General features: G+C 38.1%; 1 protein-coding gene across 1 annotated transcript; it reads left to right on the top strand.

Annotated features, from left to right (window-relative positions):
• Window positions 1-760: 760 nt before the first annotated feature.
• LOC125294797 (chromaffin granule amine transporter) lies at window positions 761-9,858 on the top strand. The gene is made up of 16 exons (XM_048243799.1): window positions 761-840; window positions 2,264-2,397; window positions 3,376-3,751; window positions 3,970-4,028; window positions 6,151-6,234; window positions 6,330-6,422; window positions 7,250-7,339; window positions 7,456-7,499; window positions 7,683-7,743; window positions 7,828-7,923; window positions 8,127-8,205; window positions 8,305-8,356; window positions 8,446-8,509; window positions 8,605-8,724; window positions 9,036-9,169; window positions 9,271-9,858. The coding sequence occupies exons 2-16, from the start codon at window positions 2,289-2,291 to the stop codon at window positions 9,373-9,375; spliced, it is 1,566 nt and encodes a 521-aa protein (XP_048099756.1). The 5' UTR covers window positions 761-840; window positions 2,264-2,288; the 3' UTR covers window positions 9,376-9,858.
• Window positions 9,859-14,519: the final 4,661 nt, after the last annotated feature.

A 14,519-nucleotide genomic window follows, 5' to 3' on the forward strand; every position in this document is an offset into this window, starting at 1 on the left:
AAAACTTTTTTTCGGCCTAAAATGTCAACCACCCACATATAGCAAAATTGAAATACTACTTACTTTAACATTCAACAGAAACGTTGATTTCCAGTGCACTTCAGCATTGGTGGACAAATGAAACTATGAAAATGAGCCTATTCATCACTCTCTACACAACCACTCTGTAATTCTGTTCCCACTCAGACTCAAAATGTAACTTGTCAAACTCAAAATAATGCAAAAACAGCTCTTTTTGAAGAAAACATTTTTCACTCTGCGAAAATTGCTCAGCCATTTTTCCTATGTACATAGGCACCAAGGAGACCAGGACTTGTTGACGAGAGAAAAGAGCAAACAGAAGCTTTATAAGAGAGCAGATTGTCTTTGTGTGTATAGGGAAGGGGTTAACCACAGTAACAGATCTAAGATAAGTCTCATTGTGCAGTCTGGTTGCCTGCAGCTTATTCACTTTTTCCAATTAAGAGCGACACACACACACACACACACACACACACATGTAAATACAGAACATGGCTGTAATGTGGAAGAGAGGGGGGAGGTGTGGTTGGGGTTTTGGATAAAATTTGCTGATGTTTTGTGGGTGTAAAAGATTAACATGTTATTTTGATTATATGAGTGTGTGAAAAGATTTGTGTATTCATATTTGTACAAGAGAAACAGAAAGTGTAAATTAATGAACAATTAATTTATTTTTGTGCATGATTGTGGCGATTGAATAGAACAATGACTGAGGTATGTGTGTTCCTGGCAGAGGTCCTATATATAGCTCTAGCACAAGCAGATAGTCAGTCTTTGTAACCGCACCTGTGGAGAGTTCACTGGAGCATGCATTTGAAGGTAAGAATACACAATACTGGTATTAGCAGAGATAAGCATTATTTTATTTCTTTTAGAGGTTTTCATGCTCGATTTGAAAACAATATTAACTGAACAATATTGTTAAATATTGTACAAATATTATTGCAAGTGTTTTCTATGGCTGTCTTAAGTTTGTGAATAAATCTCTATTCTAAATGTGATTTCAAAACAGCCAACAGGATATAACTGTGAACAAACCTGTAAGATATATAATAATATAAAATCATGTAAGCAGCATTAAAAGTGCACAAAAGTACTTAACTGCCTATATTCCTTATGCCAAATGCTGAGTGACACAGAATTGGGATAAACATGACTTTATCGGTTTACATTTTAATGGATGGATGGTAAAGTCATCAAAACCTAATGTCTAGGTACTGAAAAGGCATTAGACAGAAATAAATTTGACAAACGAACAAAATGGAATCTGAGAGGTTTTTTTTAATAAGCTGTTTTACTATGTTGATCATGCTAGAATAATAACAAAGATAGGGTAAAGAAAATAATCACAACTAGAATATGCTGAGTAATATGTAACGGTCAGTCAGCTGATCAGTCTTCACAGCATATGTATGTATATATATATATACACACACACACACATATATATATATAGGTATGTGTGTGTATATATATATATATATATATATATATATATATATATATATATATATATATATATATATATATGTTGCAGTTATGAACAGTGAAATACTGTAAAACCAGCACACCATGAGATAAGCCTTTGTGCCAGATATAATTTAATTTGTGGGGAAAAACAAAACAGCAGAACCAAATTACCCCCCAGGAAACTGTAAAATGCACTAACTGTTGAGAAAGCCAGTATTAACACTGGCTGATTCGGTTAACATTCTGTGTTTTTGGAATCAGTGACTGTAATCAATAATCATCTGAGGGTAAAACTTATCCAAGTCATCGAGTCAGAAAAGGAAGGGTTGATTTACTGAAACAAGAATAATTTTTTAGGGACAATCCAGTGATTTTCCTGTCAGTAGCCATCCATTAAAGTTGAGCTTGTTAGTGCAGAGTTTTCAACAAAATGTCATGATCATGCCATGCACTCTATGACATTAGTATCTCTAGATAATGATAGAATTTACCTTCCTGAAATGATCCCCTATAAATTATCTTTTAGAGGAGAAATCCGGCGATTTTACACATAAATCAATCGCCAGGTTTATCTTTTAAAAATGACAACAGAGGATATAAAGTCATGTTTTATTGTTTTATTTGTTCTGTTTTATTGTTTATTTAATTTGTTTGAATAACACGTTCAATTGATCCTCTTGACATGTTCAGTTGGAAGGGTCAGGATTCGTTTGAATTCAGTGCTCACCATCAGAACTTTTCCTTTAACTTGATTTTATTCCATGGTCTTTAGCACATTTAATTCAGAGGGAGGAATCATGTTGAATCCACTGTACTGGGTGAGACAGAGCAGGGGATCTCCCAAACTGGTACTGGTAGTGGTGTGTGTGGCGCTTCTTCTGGACAACATGCTACTGACAGTTGTAGGTGAGTTCAGAAGACACAAATACATATTTTTGAACATTATTATACAAATTATATTTAAAACTAAAACACTTTCCACTCATTAGGGGGGTTATGGTGTGTGTGTGTGTGTGTGTGTGTGTGTGTGTGTGTGTGTGTGTGTGTGTGTGTGTGTGTGTGTGTGGAGGGAAGAAAAAGAACTCTGGCTAATCCTATATGACCGCCGCTTCACTAATGCGGCGGTCATAATAATACTAATCACAGCTTGTGTCTTTGACTAAAAGTTGTTGCAGCACAGGATTCAAGTTTCTTGTCAAATACTTTTTTGGTCAGATAAACTGATCTGGTATAGAATGATTTATTTTACATAAAACAACAATTCAAAGAAAGAAAAAAATATGAAATCACAAAACTGTTACCTTGGGAATAGCCAGAATTGAGATGATTCTGTGTTGTGACATGATCTGCATTTCCTCCCTGATAATTTAGATACTGGTATTGGTAAGCTATTATATCTATTTTGCATCTCTTACACAGTTTTACATGGACTGTACATTTTTAAGAAATGACAAACTGTTAGCACCATAATGCAAACTGACATCAATAGCTCAGGATCATGCAAATTCATGTAAAACATGAAGTTCATGAAAAACATAAAGTGCATGTCTGCTCCAGCCATGACTGTGACATTTACTAGTCTAGTCCTTTGTTGACCTACTGTTCCCTTAAGACTGCAACAGCAGAGAGACCTCTGGGCCAGCCTGATATCTCGCCATCACACATGCACAGAGAAAGACACATAAATACACCAGAGGAAATTAAAGTGATAAACAGATTTGTCTATGCAAGCATACACAAATCACGAAGTAGACAATGCTAAGATTTTTGGTAAACTCGGATACACACGCTTCAGCAGTCATGCAGTCATCCTCCAGCTTCACTTTTAAAAGATCACTTTCTAACCTCTTTGGTTTCTGTCTTGTCTGCTCCTATCTCCTCTAGTTCCCATCATCCCTACCTTCTTATATGCCATGGAGCACGAGAAAGAGAACCTCTCCACTTCCCCTTTCTCCTCCTCTTCTTTCAATATGACACTACGACCCCCCAGCAAATCCGTCTCATCCTCCGTCCTTTCTCTGTATGACAACACCACCTACAATGTACAAGTCTCTTCTAGCAACATGACTGAGTTCTTATCAGCCCTTCTGCCTAACCAGTCTGGAGACAGAAGGCAGGACGTGGGTCAGGAGGAGCTGGAGGGCTGCCAGCAGGACAGACACTTTTTGGAGGAGGAGAACATCCGTGTGGGCCTCCTGTTTGCCTCCAAGGCTCTGGTGCAGCTGCTAGTCAACCCATTCGTGGGTCCACTGACAAACAGGCATCTACATTTGAATCTACTTTACAATTAGCTGTTTTATTGCATTTTACTGTAATGGGGTGAATATTATATTGTTTGCACCTCAGCACTAAGGTGCCTTGCTTCTATCATTTTCAATGCTGGTGGAATAGGATGTGAAAAAATAGCCAAAAAGCAGAATTGTGCAGACGCGGGGCACTTCTCTAACCAGCCCTTTTCTTTCTCTGTTTGCTTTTCAGGATTGGATACCACATACCAATGTTTGCAGGGTTTGTCATCATGTTTATTTCAACTATATGTAAGTGTGCATTGTTCTTCTCCCTAAAGCCAGAATTAATTCCTTAAATTAATAAATAATTGGTGCTCAATGAAAGTGTATCTACAGTTACGTACATAAAGGATGAACTTGCTACTCACTTTGTCAGTGATACGGATGCGGATGGTTCCATTTTTTCAATCCCAACAATATGGCGCATCTGGGCTCCGAGACAAGATAATACAATTGAAGTTCTACACAAAGCAATCACAGAATTTAACTGCCTTATTGATCAACATCCACTAAAGTAGTACAGGTCAAATAGTTTTCTTCCAGATATATTTTTATAGTTTACAAAATATAATTATGAGATATTTGTGTCAACAATTTTGTAGGAATGGTTAGACAAACAATATAGAAAAAAATATTTTAGAACTTACTTTACCATTGGCAGCACATTCCTCTGATAATCTTTGCAGGAAGGTGCAATACATGTTGCCCTCATCAGCTTTTCATAACCATTATTAACAGACAGGATAGACTTCATTGCTTATCGGTTATCCTTAGATCACTGTTGGTAGTTTCTCACAAGGAGCAAACCCCAAGTCATCAATCCAGTCATCTGGTCATCATTTGACCGTTGTTGGTCTATCAGGTCTTTACAGTTGACCATTTGTTTCACATCTAGCATGTCAACAATAAGACCATTTTTCATAACGAGTGCATAAAATCTGAGTTCCTCCAGCAGTATTATTAGTGTGTGTTTTGTGTATAATTACAGGTGAGATCATTCGCTCCCACAGATTTGCCTCTCACTGTTATGCGGATGATACTCAACCCTACTTGTCTTTTCCATCTGATGACTACTATTTCTGCTCGCCTCAGGGATATTTTAGTATGGATAAAAGATTGACACCTTCAGGTCAATCTCTCCAAAACTAAGCTTCTGGTATTCCCCGCTAATACAACTATTCCTATAGCACGTACAACCCCAAATCAGAAAAATTTGGGACGTTGTGTAAAATGCAAATAAAAAAACAAAATGTGATAATCTGCAAGTCTTGTAAACCCTTATTTGCCTGCAAAAAGGATCTCAAAAAGGATATCAAATGTTGAAAATGACCAATTTTACTGTCATGGGTGTCACAATTGATCACTGACTCAATTTCTCTACGTATGTCCTCAGTCACAATATTAAGAAGATCAGATGATTCAAAATGCAGCGGCACTGGTCTTTATTCAGCCAAAGAGGACACTTGTAATTCCTCTGTCAGTTACTCTTCACTGGATTTTTATTACAACCAGAATGAAATTCAAATCTTCCTGGCCTATAGGACAGTTACCTGATCTGCACTTCCTTATCTTAATTCCATGATCCAGCTATGTCCCCTCGCGCTCACTGCAGTCTGATAAGCGTCTGCTATGTTGGCCTTCCATCAACATAAGCGATCACAGTCAAGTCTCTTTTTCTGTGATTCTGCGTCAGAGGAAGATTTCCCTACTGTTCTTAGTGATAGTTTTGGAATCTTCAAAAAGCGTCTATAACTTAATAATAATTACAGAGTTGTGGTTTCTATATGTTTATGATTATTGTTATTATTCTGTTACATTTTATTTAGTCTATGATTAACATTTTTATGTTATGTGTATTTTTTTTATTTTATTGTTAATGTAATGCTTATTGATATCATTGTAAGGCACTTTGGATAGAAGCATCTGCTAAGAACAATAAACATCAACATTGCTGTTAAGGCACAGTTACATGGAAGTGTATATATAGTATATATACTTTTTTGATCCCGTGAGGGAAATTTGGTCTCTGCATTTAACCCAATCGGTGAATTAGTGAAACACAAACAGCACACAGTGAACACACAGTGAGATGAAGCACACACTAATCCCGGCGCAGTGAGCTGCCTGCTTCAACGGCAGTGCTCGGGGAGCAGTGAGGGGTTAGGTGCCTTGCTCAAGGGCACTTTAGCCGAGGCCCACTGGTCAGGGCTCGAACCGGCAACCCTCCGGTTACAAGTCCAGAGTGCTAACCAGTGGGCCACGGCTGCCCACTTGAGGTGAGTGCTAGTGTATTGTATTCAGAGCAAATGTAACAATTTGCTGTGTGTGTGTGTGTGTGTGCGTGCGTGTGTGTGTGTGTGTGTTGATCCAGTGTTTGCCTTCTCAGAGACATATAGCTTGCTGTTTTTTGCTCGATCTCTTCAAGGATTCGGCTCATCATTCTCCTCTGTGGCAGGTATGGTGCCTATGAATATATCAGATGATTCAATTCTATACATCATTTTGAAACATTATGTGAAGCAAACAAATGTTCACTCTTCCATTTTATAGGATTAGGAATGCTTGCAAGTGTTTACAAAGATGATGATGAAAGAGGTGTTGCTATGGGAATAGCACTGGGTGGACTGGCCATGGGGGTTCTAAGTAAGTCGCACAAAAGTGGATTTTTAAAGGTCATGATGACATTTGGCTGTAAAATGTTAAGTAGCTGAAACAAGTATGTACATTTACATCTACATTTAGCAGAATCAAAGGGGTCGGGTAGTGGCTAAGGAGCTGGGCTAGCATGCAGTTGCCAATGTTGTTGGCTCAGTACCTTCCACCACTGGGCCCTTGAACATATGAACATATATTTTCCATGAAATAGTCAGCTTTGTAATGTCCTTTTTGCAGCTAAATATGGGTTTGTAAGATTTGCAGATTATCATATTACATATTAATACATAAATATATTTTTATTTATTTATTACATATTATTACATAAATAATTACATTTATTTATTTCTGATGTTGGTGTAACGGAGGTGAACTGAGCTAGCATGCTACTTGCCCGTGTAAATCCTCACACCCCTAACCTTAAGAACGCTTCTAACCGCTGAGTTGGAAGCCTGGGCTTTTAGCTCAGTGGTTAGAGCGTTCGACTCCCATGCCGGTGTGTGTGGGTTCGAGGGCCGTGAGCGGCGGACGAATTACGACCTCGGTTACATTGGGTTGTAATATAATTGACATATGGCAATTATACTCACATCACTCAACATTGACATAATGTCAATTATACATATAGGAATGCAACATAAGTCGCTTTAGATAAAAGCATTTGCTAAATGAATACAAGTACAGTATGTGGAAGCTATTAACTACAGCGGACCGATTTTGTTTAATGTAGGAAATGTTTCATGATACTTTTGCATGCACTTGTGATACAGGTCTTATTGTTTTGAATATCCCTGACTTAACCTTGTATTTTCCAGTTGGTGCCCCATTTGGCAGTGTGATGTATGAGTTTGTGGGAAAAACTTCCCCTTTCCTCATTCTAGCCTTTCTGGCTGTTTTTGATGGAGGTAAAAAACAGGAACAGAAAACAATAATATATTTTCTGTTCATAAAAGGATGAAAAATTCATATGACAAATAATACTGTAATGTCACATAATTGATTCTTTATTTATAATGTGCAGTTCTGCAACTCTGTATTCTCCAGCCCTCAAAGATATCTCCAGGAGTAAGTGTTTACCTTTCCTTGCATATGAACATTTCAGCTGCTCACGCTTGCATAGTTTATTTCCTTTACCTGGATGCCAAGTAATAATGCATCAGTCCTGGTCATTGCGCCACTTCTTAGACAAACCTATCTTGACCTAAGCATAGTCACACACAATGTTGCTGCCTTTCCTATTTTCTTCAGAGTACAGAGGGAACTCCACTGCTAACTCTGTTGAAAGACCCGTACATCCTCATCAGCGCAGGTATGTTCCTCAGATATCACCATTTTTGTTATTGTGTTCATGCACCTGAGATGCACCTGTGATTCATGCGCCTTTGTTATTCAGGATCTTTGTGTTTCGCCAACATGGGAGTGGCCATGCTAGAGCCCACTCTACCGATATGGATGATGCAGACCATGTGTTCTCCAAAATGGCAACTGGGTGAGTGGAGCAGCTAAAAACAAAATCTGGGGCGGGCTGAGAAGCGAAGGGACTGAATGGTTATTAATCATGATTACAACAACTTTGTGGGGTTCCATTTTTATTTTTCCATTTTCCATTGCATTTTGAGGGATTTGCTATTTTAATTATAGCTGAGTCTTACCACATATCCTATTGTTGAATACTGTTATGCAATCTTTCAGGTATGGCATTTCTTCCAGCTAGTATATCTTACCTAATCGGAACTAATCTGTTTGGTGTGCTGGCAAACAGAATGGGAAGGTACTGTACAGAATTAGCCACAACTCTTGAAAGTTCTGGAATGGGTTTGACATCGATTGATTAAAGTGTTGATTTGAGTGTTATCTCTTGTGTCCTCAGATGGCTGTGCTCCATGATTGGGATGCTGGTTATTGGTATTAGCCTCCTCTGTGTGAGCATTAAATTCTGATTATCTAATCTGTATCCTTACTGACTAGATCAGTGAGAGCGACCCTAAATAGTTATCAATAATTTTTACAGGTTCCCTTTGCAAAAAATATCTATGGCCTCATCATTCCAAATAGTGGTCTTGGATTTGCTATTGGTAACTATGAATCATGATAAAAAGACAGAGAATATTGCAAAAAAGTTAGTTGGGCTTACTTGCATAAAATAACATGTGATGCAACCTCTGTTTAGGAATGGTGGATTCCTCTATGATGGCAATCATGGGGTACCTAGTGGATATTCGTCATGAATCTGTATATGGAAGTGTTTATGCCATTGCAGATGTAGCACTTTGCATGGGGTTTGCCATTGGTAAGCATCTCTTTGTTCACAGGGTCAATGTCATGTCTTGGTGTCACGGGTACATTGGTCTTATTGTCTTTTGTTCGCTGGTCTTATTGTCTTTTGTTCGCTGGTCTTATTGTCTTTTGTTTTGTGTCAATGTCTTGTATGTGGAGCACTTTGGGTTGCACTCTGTGCATGTTAAATGTGCTATACTAAATAAAACTGACTTGACTTGACTTGACTTGACAAAAAACACTGCGTTAAAACATGAAATTGATTTAGCATTAGCATTTAGCCCTCAGCCCTCTGCATCCCCCCCCCCTCTTTCTCTCATAAAGGTCCATCTACAGGAGGTGCTATAGTGAAAAGCATTGGCTTCCCCTACCTCATGGTTATCATTGGCATCATCAATATTCTGTATGCCCCTCTTAGCTGCTTTCTGAGAAACCCAGCAGTGAGAGAAGAAAATATGGTAAGTGTGTACCATTAGATGCACCTTATTTTGAAAAGTTCACCAATAAATAAATATAATTTATCAGTTATTAATAGGAGCTGGTGACTGGTGTGTTTTAGGCCATCATTAAACAGGAGTGTCCAATGCACGTGAAAAGTTACGACACACAGAGACGGAGAGATGTTCCTCTATGTGACACCAGCGAGGAGGAAACTGAAGAGTGACAAAAATGGCACCATTGTCTAAATAAACGCTAAATAATGGAAGGCAATGGTAATGGTTAAGGAAATACATTGTAATACATTTTTTGTTGACACACACTTGTTTACACAACTCATTTTGTTTAAAGTATAGACAAAAAGTTATGGACCCAGTGGTGTAATTAGACAGCTCTACTTTAATATCATCAATCATAGACAAAACTAACATATTTTAACATAGTTAATAGCACTGATTCTTGAAATGACAGGTGGAGGAGGAACAAAGGAGGAACAAGCTAAATAAATAAAATTTCCTGTTTCACACCAGGGATATGTTGATAGGAATTATCCGGAGTAAAATGCACTTTAGATCAGTGTTTTGAGAAAGTTCGATTTTACCTTTTTTAGTCAAATCTCGTTAGCGTGGAATTGAGGGACCCTCTACTCACTACCACGTAAGTGTAATGTTGTTTGGAACTGTAGAAGAGGTATAAAAATAGCGTTTTGTAGCGGCGAAATAATATGCCCTTCTCACTTCCACGCTAACGAGATTTGACTAAAAACGGTAAAATCGAACTTTCTCAAAACACATCCGAATGACATGATTTTGATGTCAAATCAACGTATGTACTCCCAATCATCCGTAAATTGATCTAAAGTGCATTTTACTCCGGATAATTCCTTTAATGCAATTATATTGTTGATCACACTAGGACATTGTTGTTTAAGTTCATGCATCATCTAAATGAATTAGGGGTACATGTATTATGTGTCTCAGCTAGTGTTATAACATGCATAATTCTCACCATTGCGACCTTGCTTAGTCTTTTGTGTTTAACAAAGAATTTGAGGTAAATTCAACTCAATGTGCTACAGACTTGCATAATATTGTTTCGTCATGTTGTAATCCTGTCACAATTCATTGTGATTTCTGATATAGTAGCCTAATAAATCATGTCAGAGAAGGTAATCTTGCTGTATTTATGTAGCATGTTGCTGCCAGAATGACTTGGGAGATGTACATTTTTATTTTGACTAGGCTAGTCTTTGCTTTGTGTTCATTGATAAAGTGTGCATTCTGTGGTTGAGTATTACAGCATGCTTCTTCACATTCATTCAGGAGTAGGTTAAAGGTGCCATGTGTAAGAATTGAGGTAAAAATATCCAAAAAATGAGCTACATGCATTAAAAGAATGAGAAGAAATAAGGGCGATGATGTCATTACAAAAATGACAAGGTAAGCATGCTAAATTACTAGCCACAGCCCGACAGGTGTCATAATACCAGTTTCAGCCATGGGAGGTGGTATGCGGGCAACATAACCGCCAGCCACACTGCAATACACGTTTCTCGGTTGTTACTCTAGGGTAGACCAACTCACTTTCTGGAGGTATACTGCCCCCCTCTTTTATGGAATGTGGAGTATGAATTGATTTTTTGGCGGACATTACACATGGCACCTTTGAGGAAAATTAATATAACCTCTAAAATCCAGTTTGATGGTAAACGAACTTGAATAAGGAAATCGTTCACCTAGCATAGCCATAGAGCATAGCCGTAGTGGATCTCTAACAGCATAGACATCATAAAGCTAGATACCGCATTGGGCTCCAGAACGTACGTAAATAGCGCCGCCATCTTGGTGGGGGCAACAATCACTGGAGGCCAATGGAGAAACATGTGTCTCTGATTGGAAATCAGACAGGTGACTCTGATTGGAAATCAGACAGGTGTCTCTGATTGCCGACAAATGTTGCCCATAGACAGTAAGGTGTTTACCCCCAGCAATATGGTGGCCACGTTTACGTATGCCACCTAATTGAACTTGGCAGACAATGCGGTATCTAGCTTTCTAATATCTATGGCTACTGGAGAATGTCTAATAAGGGGAGAACTTGAATTTCCCCTTGGGCCTTGAATTTCCCCCTGGGGATCAATAAAGTATCTATCTATCTATCTATCTATCTATCTATCTATCTATCTATCTATCACTCCCGGAAAACTTCCGGTTGAACTGGTTGCAGTTTCTGGTTCCCATGTAGGGGCGCTCGCAGGGGAGTGCAGAATGAATGGAGATCTATGAAGCTGTACCCCTCAAAATCCACTTTCAAAAGGACATAAGCACTCACTCGTTTGTTAAACTTTGGCCTATGATCCATATTGAACTTGCAGAAACCATATTGAACTTGCAGAAACCAGTTCTACCAGCAGACCTTGAATTTCCCCTGGGGATCAATAAAGTATCTATCTATCTATCTATCTAAACTACAATCAAATCTGTGATTTTTCAACAACAGTGAGGTGAAAGAGACAAATTTACTGTCTAGCTCTATACACAAGTTAACGCGCCAAAACCCCGGGTGGGGCCATAACCCTACACAAATGCACTTAATTTCCGCCGGAAGTGGTTTGCACAGCATCTGCCGGTGTAAACACAGCGATTTCGATGCTAGCTTGGGAACACGGTTCTACTACTTTGACTGGCGTTACTCTCCCCCACCCAAATTCAGTGCAGAACTGGGAGGATAACATGACGACATAGCCCAGCCTAGCAAGATGTGCTCCTACTTCGTGCAATGGCGATAGATGGAAAAGCAATGGACAACCTAAAAGCCTCCGAGGCATATCAATATCTGCACAGCAACAAAGTCGGTTGTGTCATGTCATACAAACATAATCGTTTTGTTTATCTGAAAGCAAATGTAGAGCCTAGCCAGTGTTTGAACATAGTGCTACTGCTACCGTGGAGTCCATTATCCCGCTTATTCCACTGTTGCCACTTGCGTTATGTTCATTTCCTGTTACAATTTAAACGTTTTAATCGCTAAAACTGTCTTGTTTGTAGAACTAATTTCTTCCGACACATATCAACTAATTTCTCAACTCACAGGACAAACTGCCGTTACTAGTTCTAAATGGATGGTTGCTTTCTGCCAAAGGCCAGTCGTTAGTTCTATCTCTCCCGTTGTCAAGCGGGCGTATCCCAAGATTCTGATGAACTTTAGCTTTGAAACATCGCTATTTTACTTAGCCTGCTGTCATCCATCTAGCTAAAAGCAACCTCCGTCATATGCTACAATGTTGCAATGTTCTGAACGTCTGCATTTTACAGCTCGGACGCAACGTGACAGTTCATTTAAACAACGAGTTTGGCGAATTAATATACAAGTGTGATACGGCCAAAAAATGGATCTACTTCATAGGTGTGCAGATAACATATGGTTAATGGTCGTTCTAAATTACGTAGGACAATGGGAAATTCAACCAAGCAGTGGAATAATAGCTGCTTTGCGGCTCAGCTCTGGAACCAACTTTCGGATGACATCAAAAAGACTCCAACTGTAGCCAGTTTTAAATCTAGACTTAAGACCAAACTTTTCTCAGATGCTTTCTGCTAACTGCGCTGAGTTACAAATTCTGAATCTGCCTTGAAAATTATTCTGCCTTGTCTTTTATTACTTTTTTTTTACTACTTTTGCATTTGTTTTTTTTGCTTATTAATTATTCTTTATTTTTAAATGATTTTACCTTGTGTGTTTTATGTTTTATTTTTATTATGATCTTTATTATTATTCTTTACTTTTTAAACTTTTCTTTGACTATTGCCCTTCTATGCTTTTATCAGCTATTCCTGTTCCTGCGCTATATAAATAAAGTTGACTTGACCTGACTTTATTTTTTTTTGACTGGCGGAAATGGGCTTCCATAGTAGGTTAACGTAAGCTTGTGTGAAAGAATCATAGGGAAAGAATATTACCCTAGGCGTTACACAAAATCAGACAGATGAGAAACTTTGTGAGAAGATTTGGGTGAATATTTGGAGAGATAAGAATCCTACGTCCTCTCAATTCACTTGGTCCAATAATTCAGGGTCTCTTAAATTGGTTAATCTCATACTCAATATCACAATATGTATCTAGAACTGATATTTTACCATCTCCCTTCTCTGATCATAACATGCATCCTGCTTAGTTTAAACAAACCTAGTCATTACTCTCGTTACTCAAGTTCATACTGGAAGCTTAACTCCTCTCTGCTTGAAGATAAGGTAGTTGAGGCTATTAACAACAAAATTAATCTTTACTTTAATAAAGCTCAAATAGAAAACAAATTCAGCACTAACTGGGAACTTCTCAAATTTGAAATCCAAACAACCTTTAGAAAGGCTGGTGCCAAAAAGGCCAGTTTGAGGAAATCATTTGAAGCTGACATAATCAAGGAAATTATTAATTTATCTTATTCCTTATGAGAACTTAACTGAGAATCAAAAAGCTAATCTGACGGATCTTCAACATAAGCTAGATAACTTGTATATGCAAAAAGCAAAAGGTGCCTTTATTCGCTCGAGAAGTAGATGGCTTGAGGAAGGGGAAAAGAATACTGCCTATTTTTTTTAAGCTAGAAAAGCAATGCTCTCAATACAAATCTATTAACAAACTAGCTTCAAATGGTGTTCTCTTAACAAACCACAATGAAATCTCCCATGTCTGCTGGGAGTTTTATGAAAGCTTATATCGGTCAAAATTCTCTCAGTTGAATATGGATAACTTCTTTGACTCACTGAACTTAAGTCATTGTGTGAATCTCCCATCCAGCCTAAAGATATTGCGGAGGCTATTGAAAAAAACCCAAAACCCAAAACCCCAAAAAGACTGTTTATATATAGAGAACTGGCGGCCTATATGTAATTACAAAATGATTACAAAATCTTGGCCTCTGTACTGGCTAAAAGACTAAAGTGCGTCCTGGATTGTATCATAGATGAATGTCAGTCTGGCTTCATTCTAGGAAGACTCATTTCCAACAACATTAGACTAGTTCTCGATCTAATAGATTATTCACATTTATTGCCAGATGACAGTTACTCTTTCTTGATTTTTACAAAGCCTTCGACACCATTGAACATCCATTTTCATTTCAGAGCCTTAAGTGTCTTTGGCTTTGGGCAGAATTTTATTAATTCCATTCAGACTATTTATAAACACAATAATGCCTCAATCAAATTGCAACATGGTACAACACAGAGATTCAACATAGAGAGAGGTATCCGTCAAGGCTGTCCCATCTCACCCTTTCTTTTCCTTCTGCCGATGCAGCTTCTAGCCACTTATCTTAAATCCTGCAATACTGAAGAAATTTCTATTGCTGAACACTCCTTATTAATTAGC

Source organism: Alosa alosa, chromosome 5, assembly GCF_017589495.1.
Source record: "Alosa alosa isolate M-15738 ecotype Scorff River chromosome 5, AALO_Geno_1.1, whole genome shotgun sequence".
In the NCBI taxonomy this organism is placed as follows: domain Eukaryota; kingdom Metazoa; phylum Chordata; class Actinopteri; order Clupeiformes; family Clupeidae; genus Alosa; species Alosa alosa.

What these genes read in the sequence shown, in the direction of transcription:
- LOC125294797 (XM_048243799.1), top strand. Translation starts at nt 2,289, where the DNA reads ATGTTGAATCCACTGTACTGGGTGAGACAGAGCAGGGGATCTCCCAAA. An exon ending in ACTGGCCATGGGGGTTCTAA is followed by an intron (nt 6,423 to 7,249) that starts GTAAGTCGCACA and finishes TGTATTTTCCAG; the next exon opens with TTGGTGCCCCATTTGGCAGT. An exon ending in TCTGGCTGTTTTTGATGGAG is followed by an intron (nt 7,340 to 7,455) that starts GTAAAAAACAGG and finishes TATAATGTGCAG; the next exon opens with TTCTGCAACTCTGTATTCTC.